Raw genomic sequence first — 22,094 nt, 5'->3', positions numbered from 1 at the left:
CCCCAAAATTGGATTTAAAAATAATAATAATAATAATAATAATAATAATAATAATAATAATAATAATAATAATAATAATAATAATATTTCAACTAGCAAAAGTATGTTTCCTCCAAGTCATAATTTTGGTAGTCTGGGAAATTTATAAAATCATTAAAAAAAAAAAACAAAAAAAAACATACACAATACACAGTTAAAGCAAAATAAATTGTTTTGGATTAAGAATTTCCAACACTTAATAATGTTTATCCATCCATTTATTAAGTTTTTATTATCGTTTATGACTGAATTCAGAAAAAAAAATGTATAACACGATGCCAAAACTATAATTATTTTGTTAAGGTAATGTTTTAAACTCTATTTATAAGAAAGTCCAAATAGGTCAATTGGTAGAACCTCAGATTGAAGATCTCATAGTTTTGATTTCCATGGCATCTGCTATGTTTGTTATACATTTAATCTATTTCTATTAATGCAATATTCTCCATTTCTGGAAGTAAGATGTTTCAAAATTAAACAAATTTCAAAATGTTTTTCTTACGTTAAAAAACAAGATGAGCATGCAGGATACTTCTCCACATGTAAAGCAATTACTTTCACCATGACTAATGTTTGTGCAAAATTTCCTAAAAATCAAAGCCATGGTTATTGAGAAAAGTTTGAACAAACGAACAAAATCTCAAAATGAGAGTGAATTACAAGATCCAATCACTCCTTTGCTAGGGGACCAAAAATTGTGACTGATTGATGAGCAGAATCTATTTGTATAGGATGAGTCCTCAATCGCCCAAAGACAAGCATTTTAGTAGCTACAGATTTTATTCATTTCTTAGCTAATCTGGACTGCTCATGTGTGTACAAATCTATATGCAAGGAAATAAATGATGGAGCATGTGACCTTCTCAAATCCTTGTTCCTTAAGTCGGGTTCCAAGAACTTCACCAATTCCAGCCAACGCATCCACTGGCTTATCTCCCATCGGTTCATCAACAAAACTACGGAATTTCTGACTGGTAGACATGATTTAATTCTGAAAGTAAAAAGATACAAAGCAAAAAGATCAATAAAACAGAATTTATTGGTGTGAGAATGCTATACAAGTTTACAATACAATTTACATTAGAACCGTGATATCTCAAAAGTATCCGTTGCTGGCTAACTGAAACGTTGCTGTACGCAACTGCTTACCAATAAGGAGTATAATCTATTACAGGGTTTCCCAAAGTGTTCCGGAAGCCCTTTCTTAAAGAGGGACAAATGCTTTATATGGAAAAATTAAATGGCTGCAGACATTTAATTCTTGACCCTCTTTACTGGAAAGAGATGATGATACATAACTACAGATGTAAAGAGTTTCAGGATGGTTTATGGAAAATAAAATAAAAAATAAATTAAAAAAAAACAAAAAAAAAAAAACGTAACAATTTTTGATTAATCAAAAACAGAAAGTGGTTGTAAACATTATTATTAGTGTTAAAATTTGAAATGAACGTTTTTCATATTTATTTTAGAAATTATCTTGTTAGTGCTCTGTGAAAAACCTTTGCTCTGCTCAGGGGCTCCATGTTGTTCTGAAGTTTGGGAAACCCTGATCTATTATGTATCCATGTCCTTGTTGTGAACCTAGGTTCTTGATTGTCTATAGATAAAGAACTAGAACTCTGATCTGATGTTTACAAGAAAGGTTATTTGAAAAAAGACAATCATATAACAGATTAGAGCAGCAGTCTACTTGTGCACGAGCGAGAGAGAGAGGAAGAAAGAAATTTGTTGATTTTGAACACTATTGAAACAATGAAGAGGGTTCTCAGCATGGCTCTACCAGATAAAACAATATTAATATGAAATTTTATACTTTTAGCACTATAGAGGTGTAACGTTTTAAATCTCATTTTAATGGTTTTGTTATCTTCTAATGGACTCAACATGTAGATTTCGTTTCAAGGAACAGAAGAAAGGATTCTCTTTTTTTAACGAAAGCCTTTATATTAATTTATTTTTATTTCGGACTATTATTCTCATCTTTATTACGTGTTGTTTTTCATCTTTTATTGGTTGTTGTTTTTTTCACAACGTTTCGGCCAACTATTCCTCTGGCCTTCGTCAGGTGGTAACCGCGACGGATAGGAACCTCTAATCTCCTAACTGCATTCTCAGCAATTACTGCCATCCGTAGTTGTTGTCTCACCACATTTTTGGCCAAGTAAACCTCTCGCACGACGAGGGAGCGCAAAAGGGACGTCGCACGACGAGGGAGCGCAAAAGGGACGTCGCACGACGAGGGAGCGCAAAAGGGACGTCGCACGACGAGGGAGCGCAAAAGGGACGTCGCATGACGAGGGAGCGCAAAAGGGACGTCGCACGACGAGACGAGACACAAGGGACCTCAAAAGGGACGTCGCACATTGAGACACGAAGGACCTCAAAAGGGACGTCGCACGATGAGACACGGGGGAGTGCAAAAAGGACGTCACACGATGAGACACGGGGGAGCGCAAAAGGGATGTCACACGATGAGACACGGGGAAGCGCAAAAGGGATGGGAGGAGGACACTTTTTTTTATTTACAAAGGGGTCTCCACTTATCAAGGCCTGGAGGCCACTTGACGGTAAGGGTTAATAAGTGTACAGTAGTCAATGGGACAATGTTGTAGTAATTGTTAGTAGTGGAAATTTGGTAAATTGAATTACTTAAGGGGAACGGCTCATCAAGAACTTGTTTACATTGGACTTGAAGACGACCATATTACAGTCAGCCGGAAAGCAGGCAAAAGGAAGAGAGCTCCACAGGTGTGCAGTTCTAAGAAAGAAACTTTGTTCATAGAATCTACGATTAGGTTTCGACACAGAGTGGGGAAATTATTGATAGTGGTTTCAGCTAGACGAGTGTTTCTCATGCTTTCTCATATTTTACAAAAACCATATTTTAAATATAAGTCAATTCAAAAGTGAATAAACAGAGAAAATTTCATGAAAATCTGACCATTAGTTGATTTAAACACATGTGTATGTCTTCATTGTCAAAATAGCAACTACATAGGAACATTGTTTTATGGTGTCGATAATGCAAACACTATTTTAGTCTCACATTTTCATATGCTGAAAACTTTAAAAAAATTATTTTTAGTTTATTTTAGGCTTATTTTAAGTGGTACAAAAGTAATATTAACTTAAATTATATTACATAGGTGGGGGGGGGGTTAAAGCTGTTGTGCACTTTTGAGGTACCTATAGAACAAGAAAAAAAAAGTGACATTAGAAGGTCATTTGGTTTCTAAATCGCTCAAAAATTGAAAATTAAAATTCAGGTAGAATATTACATTTTTACACGATTGTTAACATTGGATAGGTTTCTACCAATATTTTGTTTAACTTCTGACTTTTCAGCGATTATCGAGACTTCTCAGATGACTGTCTAATGTCAGACATTTTTTCTTGTTCTAACTTAAGACTCGACATTACTTTTCTTCCACAGTAAATAAACACGTTAAAATAAGTTTAACAACAACAAAAATATTCAGAAGAGTAATTTATCTTGCCTTTGGTAACATTTGTTATATACCTGTTTTTGACCTATGTTTTGTTTTGCTGCAAAATGCGCACATTTGTTTTTTAGTGATTAAGTGTAAATATAGTTTTTTTATGTTCAATTCAATAATTTGGTAAAATAGAAAGTATCCACTTCATGGTGGCTGTTTGTGAAATTGGAATTTGCAGAGAGAGGTTAATTAATCCCCACAGAAAAAAAAAATCATTTTAGACCACATAACTTTTAGCAATTATTTTTTTTGGGGGGGGGGGGGGGGGTAGCATAGGCACAGACAAAAAGTGGAAAAAAAAAAAAAAAAAAAAGAAATTTTTTATTAAAATCCATTATTCTTGAGCAACATTTTTTTTTTTCAGAAAAATAAAAGCCTGAATTTTATCATATGAAAAGCAAAATAATATAAAACTTTCTATTTTTAATAGAATTTTTAACTATGTAAATTTCAATGTATCTAATGTTTGATTTGACGATTAAGTGAAGGGTTTATTTTTTTTTCGCGAGATATATATATATATATATATATATATATATATTAGTGATTGGACGATTCCAAAATTTTTCCCGATTCCGATACAATTACCGATTCCAATCCAATTCCGATTCTTTTAAAATGTATACATATTTAATTTGAGATTTGTTTTGTTTTTGTTTTGTTTTTTTCGTAAATTTTCAAATTATTACATAAACCCCTGGGTAATGTCCGCGTATATTTTTTCTCAAATGTTTGCTCTGTAATTGATTAAAAATTATAAGACAACAAAACATTTATTTTGATTTTAAAACAAAGCTATATTGTATCAGTTCGTATTTACTGTATAACATGCTACTTACATAAATAGTTAAATAGTTGAAAATATTCAAAGATTGGTAGACAAAATAAGAAAACAATGTAAGAACAACATATTTAACAACACCACCTCTGATTGTTACGAACGAATTTCTAAATAATAATGCTACTATTTAGAAAAACATTTTTAACGTGAGATTGCGTGAGCTTTCTGTGCCTTCTCTTTATGAATGAACTAAAATTTTATTTTAATTATAAAAATTTGATAGGTTATTAAATTGATTTACTTTGCTATAAAAAATAAAACAAAACAAAAACAAAACGAAGTCAAAATGATGATGACGCCGACTTTGTAGATTAACACGCAGCTAAATCCTGATTCCAAAATGAAATATTACTTTTATAGATTATGTGTTAGAACATTTTTTTAAATTGACGGAAAGAAAAGCGATCATGGTACTTGTGCAGTTTATGGCCCTTATCAAAAAACGAAAATTTCAAGAAACAACTATGTACCCGTTTTGGAATGAAGTTCTAAAAAAAAAATTTCACTTAATTTCATCAAGTAGTTTTGTTTTTACAGCTTTTTTTCAATCTCGGGAACATGGAATTTCTCTAATAAATCGCTTAATTGATATCAAAGGGAAGTAATCCATTATATTTCGACCAAAATCAATGCTAATGGCGTAGTTTAGATTGACTGTTTCGAATGCCTCGAATGAATGCTTTTAGCGATAAAAACAAAACTACTTGATGATATTAAGTGAAATTTTTTTGAGAACTTCATTCCATAACGGGTACGTAGAATATAATTGTTTTTTTTAAATTAATTTTCGTTTTTTAATGGGGAACGTAAACTGCACAAGTACCGCGATCATTTTAGAATTTAGAGTGTGAGATCAATTTCAAATATAAATTTAACGTAAAATGATCATCGTTTCTGGCCACCCTAATTCTTTATGGATGTTAACTAAATTGTTTCCCACTAAATTAAGTTTGATTTGCAACGTTGTAAAACCATGTGTAATCGCTTAAAAAGTAGACACCCCCTCCTCCAATAAGCGCACATAATTTAAAATTGGTAACACACTACAATGTTTTGGAAAAGCAGCTCATTTTACGTTCAATTTATTTCTGAAATTGACCCTCTATTTTAAATTCCTAATCGTTTTATATTTATTTATTTTTTTATAATAATAATGAGTGTTTATAGGCAATGTTTATATTTCATTTTTAAATAGTTACGTGTAAAACGGTACAAAGATGTAAATAATGTATTCTTGTGAAATTATCGGTGTTTTTTATTCCGTTTTCATTTTTCACCCATCGCAATTATAACTTTTTGTGGCGAAAAGAAAAGTTTGATTCTGGATTCGATTTCGGATCAGAACAAAAATAAAAATGACCCCAGTTTAGAAGTTTTTTTTTTTTTTTTTTTTTACACAGTGATCACCACCTATCAAGGCCCGGAAGCCACTCAGGGATAAGGGTTATTGCAAGTACATAAAGTTAGTGAGGAGATTTGCTGAAGTGTTTACTTAAGGGGGCAGTTCATTAGGAATTTGTTAACATTGGACTTGAAGACATCCAAGTTGTAGTCCGGAGGGAAGCAGGCAGACGGAACAGAGTTCCACAGGCGTGCAGTTCTAAGAAAGAAGCTTTGTTCATGGAATCCATGTTTTGATTTAGGCACAGATATAGAGTGGGGGAATTTTTTCACAGTGGATTCAGCTAGACGGGTGTTTTTCGTGAAAGATTGGCGAGGGGGGACCAGAGATTGGAGTTCAGACGAGCATCTGCTATGGAAATAACGATAAAACAAGGACAGGCTCGCAACGTCTCTTCTGTGGGAGAGAGATTGCAGGGTAGAGAAAAGGGCATCCCCCACTAAGCCACGAAGTCTATTTTGTACTCTGTCAAGGCAGGATAGGCTGTTTTTAGCAGCTCCTGCCCAGATATGGCAACAGTATTCCATCCTTGGACGTACTTGGCTTTTATATAGATAGAGAATTGCATCAGTAGTGAGATATCTTCTCGAGCGGTAGAAGGATCCCACCATCTTTCCAGCGACCTTGGCAACAGACTTGATGTACGTGTTCCATTTCAGATCAGGAGTAAAGGTCAAACCCAGAAGCTTGTCAAAACACGGAGCCTCACCCAGACGAGAGCCATCCATCACAATTGATGCCAGATGGGGATCAGAGCGTTGATGATGTAAGGATAGGAGTTTGGTTTTGGATGCATTAAAGGTAACCAGCCACATCTTCCCCCACTGAACTACGCGCTCGAGATCAGAGGAGAGAGAATCAGAGAGAACTTTGTCATTTACATCCTTTGATGTGTTGCCGTAGATGGTTGTGTCATCAGCATAGATGTCAACGAATGATTTAAGTATGTGTTTAGGGAGGTCATTGATGTAGATCAGGAAGAGAGTTGGGCCCAGGATTGACCCCTGGGGGACTCCAGCATTTATATTGCAGGCCTCCGATTTTTGTCCATCGACCACTACTCTTATGAGCCTATCGGAGAGAAATGATTTAATGATTGAGAAAACATTTCCCGTTATACCGTAGCTGGAAATCTTGTGAAGTAGACCCTTATGCCATACCTTGTCAAAGACCTTTGATATGTCAAGAGCAATTGCCCTAGAAAGGAAGCCTTTGTCAAGAGTTTCACTTATCCTGTGGGATATAACCGTCAGCACATCTGCGGTAGATCTTGCAGAGCGGAAACCATATTGTGTGTCACTAAGAAGGTTATTCCTGCTGAGGTGGTTGACTATTTCTCTATTTAATATGGATTCCAGCAACTTACTCATAACACACAGGAGACTTATAGGTCTGTATTGAGAGGGAGATGACTTATCACCTGAATTCTTAAATATAGGGCAAACTGAAGAGGTCTTCCAGGGAGTCGGAAAGCACTTCTCCTTAAGGCAGCGCTTAAATAGTTTCGTAAGTATGGGAGCAAGTTCTGGTTGAAGCTTTTTTGACACTATAATTGGGATGCCATCAGGGCCAGTTGCTTTACTGGAATCTAGGTTCTTTATTAGTTTGGCGACCTCCTGCACGGATATTTGTATGTTACCTAGCTTGTTCTGTGTTATAGGAGGAAATATGGGGAGTTGATGGCCTTCGTCGCATAGGGTAGAATTAGCTGCAAAGTTCTTTGCAAATAGTTTGGCCTTGTCTGACGCTAACGAGATGACCTCTGGTCCATTGATAATGGTTGGTATAGAACGCACACTTCTGTTCAGGATTTTATTTGTTATTTGCCAAAACTGGTGGGATCCAAGCCGCTGATCAGCTACCTTGGATTTAATAGACTGGGCATATAGCTCTCTTGCATTTTTGATTACTCTTTTACAGTGGTTGCTGGCAGACCTGAAAGCAGCTTTAGTTTCAGTGCATCTATTACGTTGGTAGCTATGAAAAAAGTGATTTCTGTGCGCGATAGCAGCAGCACATTCTGGGGAGAATCATGGCTGGCTGTTAGGTTTTTGCTGAAATTTTTTAGATGGTATGAATTGGTCTATGCCTACAATTAACCATTCGGTCAGATCTGATACTATAGAGGACACATTCTTTTTAAACATGGAGTGCAGAGGTAAATCAGATATGAATGTACGGAAGCTATCCCAGTCAGCCATAGAGTATCGGTATACAGTACGGTGGAGGGGTACGTCTGGGGGCTTCTTACATTTCGTTTTTATCTTAACTGATACGACGGAGTGGTCGGAGGATCCTAGAGGAGAATGAACAGAAGATGAACATAGCTCAGGGGAAGTGGAGAGAAAAAGGTCTAAGAGGCTTGCATATTGACCGGGTGTATCGGGCACACGGGTGGGTTCGCGAACAATCTGAGTGAGGTCATAAGCAATGGCAAAATCATGACAAAACCTTCCCTCGTCATCTGTCTTATTTGAATGGGTCAGCCATTCCACGTTATGGACGTTGAAATCACCACATATGTGGATGTTAGCCGAGGGATGTGAAGACAGTATGTGGTCAATTTTCTCAGATATGCTCTTAAAGATAGTAACTCCGCTGTTGTGGGGCCTATAGAGGGCAAATATAAATGCAGTGGTGTTAGCAAGTGCAACCCTGAAGCACATATAGGGTAAATTAGGATCTTCTCTAGAGATATCCCTGCCACACGGGAAGCCATCCTTAATGTAGGCACATATTCCATGCCCATGGCGATCTTGGGGGTCAGATTTAGCTGTTAAATTTGAGTATCCGTTAATTATGAACTCGTCTAGTTCTTCAACAATTATTATATTAATACAAAAAATTGGAGGGAAGCGGGTTAGCCTCGTTTTAAAACAATATCCCCCACAAGAACTGTTCTACAATTTATTATTAATCAATATTTATTTTTTCCTAGTTGGCCAAAATGGTCCCTTTTCTGTTGCCCAATTTTCCGGACACCTGAAATTCATTCACGATTTTTACCGAGTGAGTAAATACTTTTCAAAATATTTATTTTCAAGTATGAAGGGATGCCGTGTTCCTCTTTTAAACTATATGAGTGAGAACCTAACACCTCCCATCAGTGTAAATACTTATTTACAAATAGTCATTTTAAATTTTGGCAGTGAGGGGTTAGCCATATTTTAAACTAGAGGGTAGAGAGCTGAGCCCGGCACTTCTCCAACAGTCATAATTTTCTGTTACTAAAATGCGGTTTTTCCCTATTTATCCATTTTTACCATTTTTGCCATTGCCACTTTTACCCTGCTATTTATTCCTTGCAATTTTACCGAGCACTAAGAACACATAGCTTCTAAATAACCGAATAAAGTATGAAGAAATATTTATTTTTAAATATCATTGGAGAGATGATTTAGTTCCCATTTAAAACTAGCGTAGCCCACTAAATCCCTCACAACTTCCAATTTCTCACACATTTGATGGTATTGTGCCTAATTTGTGAAAATATGCTATATATTTTACCCAATAAATAATTCAAAGTGTAGTATCTGTTCTGATATTACACTTTATCCTTTATGTCCTCTGCCACTGACAGAAAAATCCTTCTAGACTGAGACAAGTTTCATTGCTGTTTCAATCCAGAGTATCCCTTTTGGGAGAGTTGGATTCCCTATATTAAAAACCGACCTTATGTCTAACACTATCTTTGGGTAGGGGACGACAAGTAAATAGAATCACAGGTAAACTAACTCATACACCACAGACAAAATGAAATTCTATATTTTTAGGCAATTATGTGAACATATTAAAAAAAACCCAAAAAAACAACTAACTTAAAATTTAGAGAATGGGATCAGTTTAGCATATATATTTTAAAGTAAAATCGTCTTCATTTTCAGGCCATTATAAATTATTATGATTGTTCATTAAATTCTTTTACAACTTACCCTAAGTTTGACTGGTAAGTTCATAAAACCCGCATATTATCACTTAAAAAGTAACCTCCCACATACACAAACGCACAGAACTTACATATAGCAATCTTTGGTTAACTGTCCTTAAACGTTAGAATTACTTGGATATGGAGGCTCATTTTCTGTTAAATTTACCTGTAAAACAGACACTATAAATTCTTAAATTTATTATTTTTTTTGCTTCTCGTCTGGTGGATGATTTTTCCGAATAAGAAAGGAAGAAAAGGGGGCAAAATAAATGAATACACAACGAATAAATGTTACCAAAAACAAGCGAAGCTACATTTTCAACTACCGGGATAATTTTTCTTTTCTTTTCTTGCACTAAATATTGTGCTAAATATTTCTAAAACTCAAGTTAACTTTCTATAAATTTCAGTCAATGAGGACAATAGGCACCATCTCATGAAGCATACAGCACCGAAGATGCTGTGTACAATAAAACCATTCCTCATTTTGGAAGTTTTTAAATGAAATGCTGATGCTGGTTCATTGTATGTGATACTAAAAATCACATTTAACCCAGTTAATACCAATCAGTTTTGCAAAGAGCCAAGTACATCCTAAAATGGAGTACTTTTATCACATCTGAGCAGGAACTAACTGCTCAGTGCGCCTTTCCTGCCTCGAAACCTAGTATGTGATGTTCTTTTTCTTCTCTGCAACTTCTAACAGAAGAGACGTTGTGAGCCTATCTCTACTATCGTTATTTTCATGGCAAGCTTCCCTCTCGCCAAACTTTCACAAAAAACTCGCCTAGCTACAACCACTATCAACAATTCCCCCCATACTCTATGCCTAAATCTGAACGCAGATTACATGAACAAAGCTTCTTTCTTCCGCTGGCCTGCTTCTTGGACGACTACAGTATGATAACCTTCAAGTCTAATGTAAACAAGTTCTTGTTGAACCGTCCCCTTAAATAATCAAATTCTACCCAACTTACACCATTAACAATTACTATACTACCACTTTACATTCATTAACCCTTATCTTCAAGTAATTTTTGGGCCTTGATAAATGGCGACTCCTGGGGGGGGGGGAGAGTATAAACCCCCTCCCCCCATGTTGACAGTGAGCTGCTTGATCATGGTGGTGGTGGTGTTTTTCTACTTTCATTTTTCTGTCGCATTCTGTATAATAGCAATCTCCTTTGCAGCAAATATCACCAAGAGTTTGTTGATACTTTCATCATTGGGGAGTCGTTTGGAAAAGAAATCTTTCAAGGAGTCAGATGATGATGTCAGCAAGGAAACAGGCATGTCTGAGGATGAAAATCTTTGAGAGGGAGTTTAAGATGAGGGTCTTGGAGTTTGGAGGCTGTGCCAACATTGGAAAAGCTGGTGTGAAGGAAAATGTGAAAGAGTTTGAGCAGGGACATGTGGCTGACTTTTCAACGACCATTCGGACATTGAAAGAATAGATGCTTGTGCAGCTAATTTCTGCTTTGACGATCTCTGCCTTCAAGGATTTATCTATGTAAAGCCATAAGAATCATGAGAAAATCCTTCTTTCCCATTGGTCCTATGTGGGTTGAGGCAAACTTGATGAGGAGGGACTATCTCAGAAGCCCTGCAATGCACTCAGCAAACTCATTTTTATGAGCAAAAACAGCAGTGCTTGCTCCCCAATAGGTTCATCAATATGGATTTCCTCAGATAAGGCTGGCCTGACCTGAGCAATGATTTTTTTGTTGATTTTAAAATACTTGTCTGCTTGATTGACATGAATCTGCTTCTTTATGTCAGCCTCACATGGGATATAACTCTTTACTTCAGAAAAATACAGAGATGGAGCATTAAAATGCAAAAAAAATAAAATAAAAAAAAAATTTAAAAAAAAATTAATTTTTTTTTTATTAACAGCAGAAATAGTTACGATCATTCCATTTATTTTCAGTTAGTGAGAGGGGAATCTATTCCTGTACTTTCCCTTAATCACATCAGTTGGACTTTTATTAAGTACAATACTTAATATTTTTTATTCATTATTATTTATTTATTTTTTTTTAAATGGAGAGTAGAGAATGCATTCTGGATGCATTATCAGCAGCTCCCGGTACTCTCGCTTCTCTTTATTTGTCCCTCAGTCCTCATTTTTAATGAGTGATTTTTCTGACAAAGGGAGAAGAAAAAGCTGCTTTCTAGATTAGCAGTATTTTTTCACAAACAGCCACCAGAGATATTGAAAATTTTCTGTTTCTATGTCTATCCTTGTAGCTATGTCACTAATAAGGGTGCTGGAGGTATACGTTTTATCTGGGCTGACGTTATCCGCCTGATAGTCAGGGACCCGAACTTTGGATTAACCACTAAGGAGGCTGTCCTATCGGCAGGTGCAAAGTACTGGGGCTGCTGTATTGCTATTTGGTGAATGGATTCTGGACCATGCAATAGCTTCTGGTGGGGCCTCTCAATGCCATATTAGTGGGTAATTGTTACAGCTTTACCTTATCATGTGCTACAAAATAAAAAAAAAAAAATTGTTTCTTTTTCTCTTACTTTCCCTCTCCGTCCTGCTCTAAGTAAGTCTGTCAACCTAATCCACAAATCCCAAAACTCCATGAAAAGTTTCAAGAAAAAATACACGATTAAACCCAGATCTTCAACTTCCAACGTAGAACCCCCACTCCAACATCAGGGGTCTATGTTCTAACCTTCCAAAAGGTTGAAACGCAATTACAGGAGACGTAACCAGACCTAATATTCCTAAGCGAAACTGACATGGAACAGATTATTCTCCTAGATGAGTTCGTAATTAAAGGATACTCTAACTTAAATTCCAAATCTGACTCTCAAGATCGGCATGGAATATGTGCCTATATTAAATCTGGCTTTCCCTGTGGTAGGGAAATCTCCAGATAAGATCCTAACTTACCCTATATGTGCTTCCAGGTTGCACTTGCTCACACTACAGCGTTTATATTTACTCTCTATCGCCCTCACAACAGCGGAGTTACTATCTTTAAAAGCATGTCTGAGAAAATTGACCACGTGCTATCTGCTTATCCTTCAGCTAACATTCACGTATGTAGAGACTTCAATGTTCACAATGTGGAATGGTTAACCCACTCAGACCGATGATGAGGGGAGGTTCTGTCATTTCTCCATTGCTTATGACCTCACTCAGATTATTCACGAACCCACCAGTGTGCCCAACTCTGACGGCCAGTATGCAAATCTCCTAGACCTTTTTCTCACAACTTGCCCGAACTATATTCAGTTTCTGTTCTGTCTCCACTTGGATCTTCCGACTACTCTGTTGTATCAAGTAAGATAAAAATGAAATGTAAAAAGTCTTCAGATATACCTCTCCATCGTACAATATATCGATACTCTATGGCAGACTGGGATAGCTTCTGAACATTTATATCAGATCTACCTCTGCATTCCATATTTAAAAAGGATGTGTCCTCTATAGTATCAGACCTGACAGAATGGTTAATTGTAGGTATTGAGCATTTCATACCCTCAAAAAAGTTCCAGCGAAAACCTAACAGCCAACTGTGGTTCTCTCCAGAATGTGCTGCTGCCATTGCGCACAGAAATCACTTTTTCCATTGCTTCAAACGTAATAGATGTACTGAGACTAAAGCTGCTTTCAAAACTGCCAGCAACCATTGTAAGAAAGTAAAAAACACAAGAGAATTGTATGCTCAGTCCGTCAAGTCCAAAGTAGCTGAGCAGCGGCTTGGTTCTCACCAGTTTTGGCAAATAGCAAACAGAATGTTGAACAGAAAGGTGTGATCTATCCCAACTATCATCAATGGACCTGAGGTAATCTTGTCAGCATAAGACAAAGGCAAACTCTTTGCCAAGAACTTTGCAACCAATTCTACCCTTTTCGACCAAGGCCACCAACCTCCAATATTTGTTCCTGTATCAGAAAACACACTATGTGATATACAAATATCTGTACGTGATGTTGGCAAGCTAATCAAAACCCTTGATTCCAGTAAAGCAACCGGCCCTGACGGTATTCTAATTATAGTACTCAAAAAACTTCAACCAGAACTAGCGCCCATACTTACAAAACTGTTTAAACGCTGTCTTAAGGAAAATTGCTTCCCATCACCCTGGAAAAATCTCATCAGTATGCTCTGTATTTAAGAATTCAGGTGATCGCTCATCCCCCTCTCAGTACAGGCCAATAAGTCTCTTAAGTTGCTGGAATCTGTTAAATACAGAAGTAATCAACCATCTCAACAAAAATAACCTTCTTAGTGACACTCAATATGGTTTCCGTTCTGCTAGAGCTACAGCAGATGTACTTACAGTTATATCTCATAGGATTAGCAAATCTCGATGGAGGCAACCTTTCTAGGGCAATTGCTCTTGACATATCAAAAGCCTTTGATAGGGTATGGCCTAAAGGTTTACTTCATAAGATCTCCAGCTATGGTATAGCTGGAAATGTCTTCTCAATTATCAAATCATTTCTCTCTGATAGCTTAATAAGAGTCGTAGTTGATGGGTAGAAATCAGAAGCAATGCTGGAGTCCCTCAGGGGGTTCATCCTGGGCCCAACTCTCTTCCTGATTTACATTAATGATCTTCTAAATCACATTCTTACATCATTCGTAGACATTTATGCTGATGACACTTCCATCTATGGTAGCACATCTAAGACTGTAAATGACCAAGTTCTCTCCGATTCTCTTTCCTCTGATCTCGAGCATGTGGTACAATGGGGAAAAGAGTGGCTGGTTACTTTTAATGCATCTAAAACCAAGCTTCTATCTTTACATCATCAACGCTCTGATCCCCACCTGGCATCAATCGAAATGAATGGGAGGCTTCATGTTTTGGCAAGCTTCTGGGATTGACCTTTACTCCTGATCTGAAATGGAACACGTACATCAAATCTGTTGCCAAAGCCATTGGAAAAATAGTGGGATCCTTCTATCGATTCAGTAGATATCTCACTGCTGATGCAATTCTATATCTATATAAGAGCCAAGTTCATCCAAGGATGGAGTACTGTTGCCACATCTGGGCAGGAGCTGCTAGAAAGGACTTATCCTGTCTTGATAGAGTTCAAAATAGACTTCGTAGCCTCATAGATGTCCTTTTTCTTCCCTGCAATCTCTATCTCATAGAGATGTAGCGTTTGTCTTTACTTTATTGTTATTTTCATGGCAAGTGCTCGACTGAGCTTCAATCTATGGTCCCCCCTCGCCAAACTTTCACAAGAAACACTTGTCTACCTGAAAAACCCTATCAATAATTTCCCCTACTCTTTACCTGTGCCTAAACCTAAACGTAGATTCCATGAACAAAGCTTCTTTCTTAGAACTGCACACCTGTGGAACTGTCTTCCGTTTTCCTGCTTTCCAGCTGACTACAATCTGATTGTCTTCAAGTCCAATGTAAACAAGTTCTTGATAAGCCATTCACCTTAAGTTAACAAATTTACTGAATTTCCATTACTGACAATTACTATATTGTCCAATTGACTACCGTACACTCTTTAACCCTTATCCTCGAGTGGCCCCTGGGCCTTGATAAATGGTGATGTAAACAGAATTTTTTGTGAAATATTAAATTGCAGAAGCACCTGTCAACAACTATACAAGTTCTATAATGAAAACAGAACGAAAAACAAAAGTATGTTTTACTGGCAACATAATTAGCGTCCTAAATTAGGAGATGAAAAAAATGAACGAATCTCTGAGTAAGAAAATAGCGCCGAATACCACGGTTAAATTTGTTTTATATGAAGAAATTACTAGGTGGCCAGAAAGTAGGTGATCATTTTACGTTAAATTTATAATAGGAAAGTGATCCCCCACTTTTGAAAAAGTAATTTCTTTATATCATGAAAACTACTTATCTGCCCCAGATTTAAATGTGATATTCATTTTCAGCACCACCGACAACCTATAAATATCGTCATTTTAAAGTTTTTTGAGGAGTTGGAAAGAAACTTGACATTGACCAAATTCTATTTATATTGTTACAAATTAAACATAAAAAAATACAAAAAATATGTTTATATTGGTGAAAATTAAATAAAAATGAAGGTTTATATTGTTTAAAACCATAAAAAAAGTTCTATTTATATTGTTTAAAACATAAAAAAAAGGGAGGGCGCTTCTACACTATCAGAACAAAATTTTGTAGTCGATAAATGGAGTTTTCAGAAAAAAAAAAAAATGGTTTCTACTGATTTTTTTGTCAAATTACAATGTTAGCTTCCAAATTATGCATTCGAAATTACCTGAATATTACTGAATTATTAAACTAAACTGCAATCGTGTAAGCAGGTGAAAAATTGCAGCTATTTTTTTATATCGAAACGGAAAATTACCTCCTTTTATAACTCTCCTGCCTCTTACATAAGCAAATACGATCGTTTTCTTGAAATTCTATTTTTATTTTCTTTATTAAATGATTCTCTATTTTATCGATTTTCGTAATTTTGGGGTAATTTAAAAATACGAGTAAAACGTAGATATCATTGTTTTCATGTAAAATTCAGTATCACGAGTTCCAAAATTTCGTTCTGATAGTGTAGAAGCGTCAAAAAAAAAGTTCTGTAGAAAATAAGTGGTTATTCCTTTTTTAAAAAAGTTGTTTTCATATTGTTTATTTTATAAAAATGAAGTTCCGCTTTTTAAAATAAAATCTGAAATAACGATATCATTGCTTTCATATTGTTGGCATAGTAACATAACGGTGATTAGGGAGTTTGGTTCCTTTTATGTAATATAAAGGGTTAGAGATTATTTTTCCACCTAAACTCCAGTCTTGCTCTAAAATCGATGTATCGAAAATTTCACGAAAATCTATTAGTTGATTTTTCCTAGATTTATTAAACACGGGTAGGTTTTCGCGCTCGAAATGCTTACTACATGGGAACGTTATTTTAAAGTGCCAATTATGTAAACACGATTTTCGTCTCACAATTTCATTATTTTCGTACGATGAAAAATTTTTTTTAAAATTATTTCTAGTTTATTTTGCCCTTTTAAATGATACAAAAGTTATATTGATAATATTAACTTATAAAGTTATATCGTGTTACATATAGGGAGGGGGTTAATTCTGTGGTGAATTTTGGAGGTACCTAATATTCTATTTTCTTCCTTATAAACTCTCCACCCCATACAGGAAATATATGTCCACGTCCAGCTTCTTTTCTTTTTTTTCTTTTTTTTTAGTAAGAATGGCAAAAAAAAAAAAAAAAAAAAAAAAAAAAAAAAAAATGAAGGAGGGGGGCCTGTATGAAGAAAGAGTATATATATATATATATATATATATATACTCTTTCTTCATACATATATTTCCTGTATGGGTGGAGAGGAAGAAAATAGAATATTAGGCACCTCCAAAATTCAAAATTATATATATATATCGAATATAAAAAAATACACCTTTAATAAAGTTCGTTCTTCACTTAATAATCGGTGAAAATTTTATATGGATTCGAGATAAATTACCTAATTTTTGGTAGATTTCAAAGAGAGACTCCGCAAAAACAAAGCTTACAAATCGCGTCCATTTTGTCCGTCGCTACATTTCCTGGAATATTATAGATTGATTTCTTGTAATGCTGAAATCTTCATTATTCGAGCCATATTTACTGTACTAGTGTTGGTTGGGACGATTAATCGGAATCAGGAATCGAAAGTTTTATGGTATCGAAATCGGATAAAATTGAGTTTAGTTTCTGATTCCTAGTGATTCTGGTACTTCTACAGTTTATTGCCGAAAATGGAGACGCCATTTTATTTCGACCACATGTCGATTAGAATCAGAGGGAGAAATCAGTATTTTAAACTATGGCCTAAATAGGAAATAAATAAAAATAAAAAAAATAAATTAGATGTTAATTACTTCCGGAAAGAACTATGAAAAAACGTAAGTGGAATAACGTTATTATTTAAAAAGCCATTCTTAATATGGGGAGGGGTGAGTGTTTTGTACCTATTCTGTACTTTAACCTTACAACTGAATAAAAAAAAAACATATCATAAAACTTTAATTAAACTTGGAAATGCGATTTAAAAAGTAGCGCGGATCAGTAAGTGCATTTAGCACTAAAAGTAAATGAAGAAAGTGAAAGAACATATATCCGTAATTGTTTAATTGGAAATGTTTCGATTTGATAATGAAAACGGGAAAGCTTTTCATGAAATGTGCATATTTTTTTATTATTAAAGACAGAAAATAAAAAGAAGACATTATTATTAAAAACAGAAAATGAAAAGGACATATTCATAATTATTTAAACTGGGCGAGAGCGCCATTTGAAAACCAAAATATTTATTGTATAAAATTGTATGAAAATATAATTGTAAAAACATTTATTGAAAAGTCTGCGTAAGAAAATATAATTTTAAGGTACTCATGCACTTATTGATCCGTGCCGAAATAATAACTTTATTATTTAGAAAGTCATTCTTAACATGGGGATGGGGGGTGTTATGTACTTTCACCTAACAATTGAATAAAAACAGGTATCGTAAAACTTTAATTAAACTTGAAAATACTATTAAAAAAATAGCGCGGATCAGTAAGTGCACTAGCATCAAGATTTGATAAAGCGTCTTATTTAAGGAGGCGACGCTGGAGGCGGTTCATCAGGAATTTGTTTATGTTGGACGTGAATACATACAAGTTGTAGTCAGGTGGGAAACAGGCAAACGGAAGAGTTCCACAGTCGTGCACTCGTGCACACTGCAGTGTCAACTGCACTTCTAAGAAAGAATGCTCATGGAATCTACGTTTTGATTTTAGGCACAGATAAAGAATGGGGGAAATTAATGACAGTGGTTTCAGCTAGACGGGTGTTTATTGTGAAAGACTGGCGAGGGGGGGGACAGAGATTGGAGCTCCGACGAGCACTTGACATGGAAATAATGATAAAAGACAGGCTCGCAACGTCTCTTATGTGGGAGAGAGGTTGCAGGGAAGAGAAAAGGGCACCCCCCACTAAGCCACTGTCTATTTTGTACTCTGCCAAGGCAGGATAGGCTGTTTTTAGCAGCTCCTGCCCATATGTGCAATACTTGGCTTTTATATATACATATTTTATTCAATTTTCACCCCAAACAAGGCACAGTGCCACATTGAGCAGGGGGCTACTATCAGGGACTTAATTTGCAGGGGCATTATGAAATGAGATGAATAGAAAGATGTTTGTTCACTTAAACTTCTGCATATCAGTACAGTTGGGAAAGCAGAATCCCGGAAGGAAGTTCCAAAGACCTGCAGCTCAGTTTCTTCCCCAAAGCTGCACTGCAGTGCAGACTGCAGCTCTGGGGAAGAAACTATTGGAATAAAAGGCTTTCTTGTACTGTAAAAGGATGAGACTTAGTAGCTTGTCTGGTTTGTCGGGGGTAGTTACGTCGAGGAGGTACAAGTGTTTGCAGTTCGTCAGAGCATTCACCATTAAAGTATTTGTAAAACAGGCAGAGAGGGATGCAACATCTCGTCGATGGGACAGAGGCTGAAGCCTAGATGGCAGTTCAGGACCTATCAGGTTGGCGACTCTCTTTTGAACCCTGCCCAGGAGCGAGAGACAAGCATGCACCAGCCCAGATATGACAACAGTACTCCATAAATGGGCGGCGAATGGTGGCCTTATTGGGGTACAGGATACTTTCAGGCGAAGAGAGAGAATTGCATCAGCAGTGAGATCCAGCGACCTTGGCAACTGACTTGATGTACGTGTTCCATTTCAGGTCAGGAGTAAAGGTCAATTCCAGAAGCTTCTCAAAACATGGAGCCTCCCCTAGACGAGAGCCATTCATTTCAATTGATGTCAGATGGGGATCAGAGCGTTGATGATATAAAGATAAGAGCTTGGTTTTAGATGCATTAAAAGCAACCAGCCACTTCTTCCCCCACTGTACCACGCGCTCAACAGAGAGAACTTTGTCATTTATGGCCTTTGATGTGTTGCCATAGATGGTCATATCATCAGTATAAATGTCAACGAATGATTTAAGTATGTGTTTTAGGAGATCATTGATGTACCTATTTACAATGCCTCCCCACGGGACAGTGTTAGACACCAGGGTCGTTTTTTAACGTGGAGAAAAGGAGATCATTGATGTAGATCAGGAAGAGAGTTGGGCCCAGGATGGACCCCTGAGGGACTCCAGCATTAATACTTATTTATTTCCAACTTCGCTCATAGTTTAAAATACCGATTTCTCCCTCTGATTCTAATCGACAGGTGCTCGAAATAAAATGGCGTCTCCATTTTCGGCGATAAACTGTAGAAGTACCGTGATTCTTTTATAGTTTTTGCTGTTTAAAATATGACATTCTATTGCTGGTCGTAATGCTAAAAGAATGTATTGCCTTTTAAAACGTTAACTACCAGTAAAACTAATAGATCAAAACCACAAATTTAGGCAAACATGGCACCAGAAAAATGACTCGGTAAAAATGGCACGACTGGATAAAAAAAAAAAATAATTTGCACAAAAAGTTGCTAGTATTCGTTTGTCCCGGATAACGCCGAGGAACTTTAACCTTGAAATTCTTACGTTCGACTTTTGTCATTACTTTTTGACAATATATCAAGATATTTTGGGGATCATTTCGAAGGAAATGTTTTCCGTTATCATTAACGTGAGAAACAAGTTCAATATTCACCATTGGCGGGCTAAAATTTTATTTTTAAGTCAATTTTAACGAGAATAAAACTTGGCCATTGTGCAGTATAATTAACACGATAAAAAGAGGTAGGGGGGTGAACTTAAAATACAAGAAAATGTGGAGCATATGCACTTATGTTACCGTGCTATTTTTCAAATTGTATTTTCACGTTAAAGTTTCACGATATCTTTTTTTTTGTGAAATTGTTAGGTGAAAGTACAGAATCATTATAAAACACTCCCCTTCCCATATTAAGAATGGCTTTCTAAATAACATTATTTCCGCACGATATCATAAGTTCATATGCACCGACAATTTTCACGTGTTTGCCGATTTATTTTTTTTTTATGATGACGTATAAATAGTTAAAATATTTTTAATGAATATGTATCCAAAGAATTTTACTACTTACGTAGCCAGTCAGAGTATCGAAGGAAAATCCGAGAATTTAAAAGGAGGCAAACGACACTAGGCATGTGAATGCTAGGAGTTAAAAAAAGGTTACTCAAAAAAGTCGTAAACTGCTTCAACGATTTCCGGGACTGACTCTAGATTCTTCGTAAAATAAAGGAAGGGTACACTGCAAAAGTCTCAAAAGCGATTGGAGGGGGGGCCTACTTATGTAGAATACGGACCATGCTGAAACAACGTTATTAGAACACCATTCTTAACATACGAAGGGAGAAGGCTTTCTTTTTTTTTTTGTTAACTATTCTGTACTTTCATCTCACAATCAAAATAAAATAAAAAGACACCGTAAAAATTGAGTTTAACTTGAAGATCATATTTAAAAAAAAAAAAAAATAGCACTGTTTGTATTCTACATAAATGTATTCTTTATTATTTTTTATTAAACAATGAGTTTAAAAACTAATTTCATAACACCGGATATAAAGTCAGTGTAGACATTTTTTTACGTATTTACGTTTCGTTTCTCTTCATCTTTTTACCATCGACTTTTTAAAAAGAAGTATCGAAATAATTATATCATTTTGTTTGTTTTTTTTTGTTGTTCTTTTTTTTTTTTACAAAAGTAGATTAAAAAAAACACGAAAACAAATGTTCGATTGTTCGTTGTGTTTTAAAAAGAAACAAAAATGGCGGTAAACATAAACTTCTCGCTAGAACATTCAAGAAAGAGAAAATAAGTTGCTTGTAATTCTTATGAGAAATAATACATTTCAATATTTACGAATGATCAACTGTTGACACGTTTGGATATTTCATCTAAAACAATTCGACTTACCGTTTCTCGACAGAAAAGGCAAGGAAATAACGCGTATGCTTGTTTCGTGAAAAAGTGTAAGTTCTCAAATGATTACGTCACACGTCCAATGTGTTTTTTTTAACAAGGGGAGGCAATTAAACCAGAGTTATCTACCCTTGCCACAGCTATGAACGGCGGGAAAGAATTAGGTTGTTGAACTTTCAATTTCGTATTTGGGCTTTTCTATTATCTATACATACATTTTTCTTCTTAGTGTGTTAGGTTTTCTTTACCTTAAAAAACAAGACCGTAACAAGAGTGCTTGTTCGCAATGATAACATAAATCGAAAAATTCAATTTTAACTAAAACAATCTTATCTACTTAACTGTCATTTCAGCATTAGTAACATATCCAAAAATTATGAAAAACGATAAAGTAGAAAATTAATTGGTGCAAGTCTATAAATGGTCAACAAGTAATCTTTTTTACTATAAAAATCTGACAAAAATCTTTATAATATACGTACTTGTCA

The 22,094-nt window shown here is 35.6% G+C and overlaps 1 protein-coding gene across 1 annotated transcript in view; it reads right to left on the bottom strand.

Annotated features, from left to right (window-relative positions):
• The window catches only part of LOC145256210 (barrier-to-autointegration factor-like), a 31,147-nt gene extending 9,420 nt beyond the window's left edge, over positions 1-21,727 (bottom strand). The window contains exons 1-2 of the mRNA XM_080114825.1: positions 21,601-21,727; positions 899-1,030 (exon numbers count right to left, since the gene is read on the bottom strand). Coding sequence (XP_079970951.1) covers positions 899-1,021 — 123 coding nt within the window. The 5' untranslated portion in view covers positions 1,022-1,030; positions 21,601-21,727. The remainder of the gene's footprint in view (positions 1-898; positions 1,031-21,600) is intronic.
• Between the last annotated feature and the right edge of the window lie 367 nt (positions 21,728-22,094).

Source organism: Euprymna scolopes, chromosome 32 (genome assembly GCF_053919585.1).
Source record: "Euprymna scolopes isolate OS-2025 chromosome 32, ASM5391958v1, whole genome shotgun sequence".
Taxonomy (NCBI): domain Eukaryota; kingdom Metazoa; phylum Mollusca; class Cephalopoda; order Sepiida; family Sepiolidae; genus Euprymna; species Euprymna scolopes.
The sequence above is the reverse complement of the archived record's forward strand: the minus strand, read 5'-3'. Positions and strand labels throughout refer to the sequence as shown.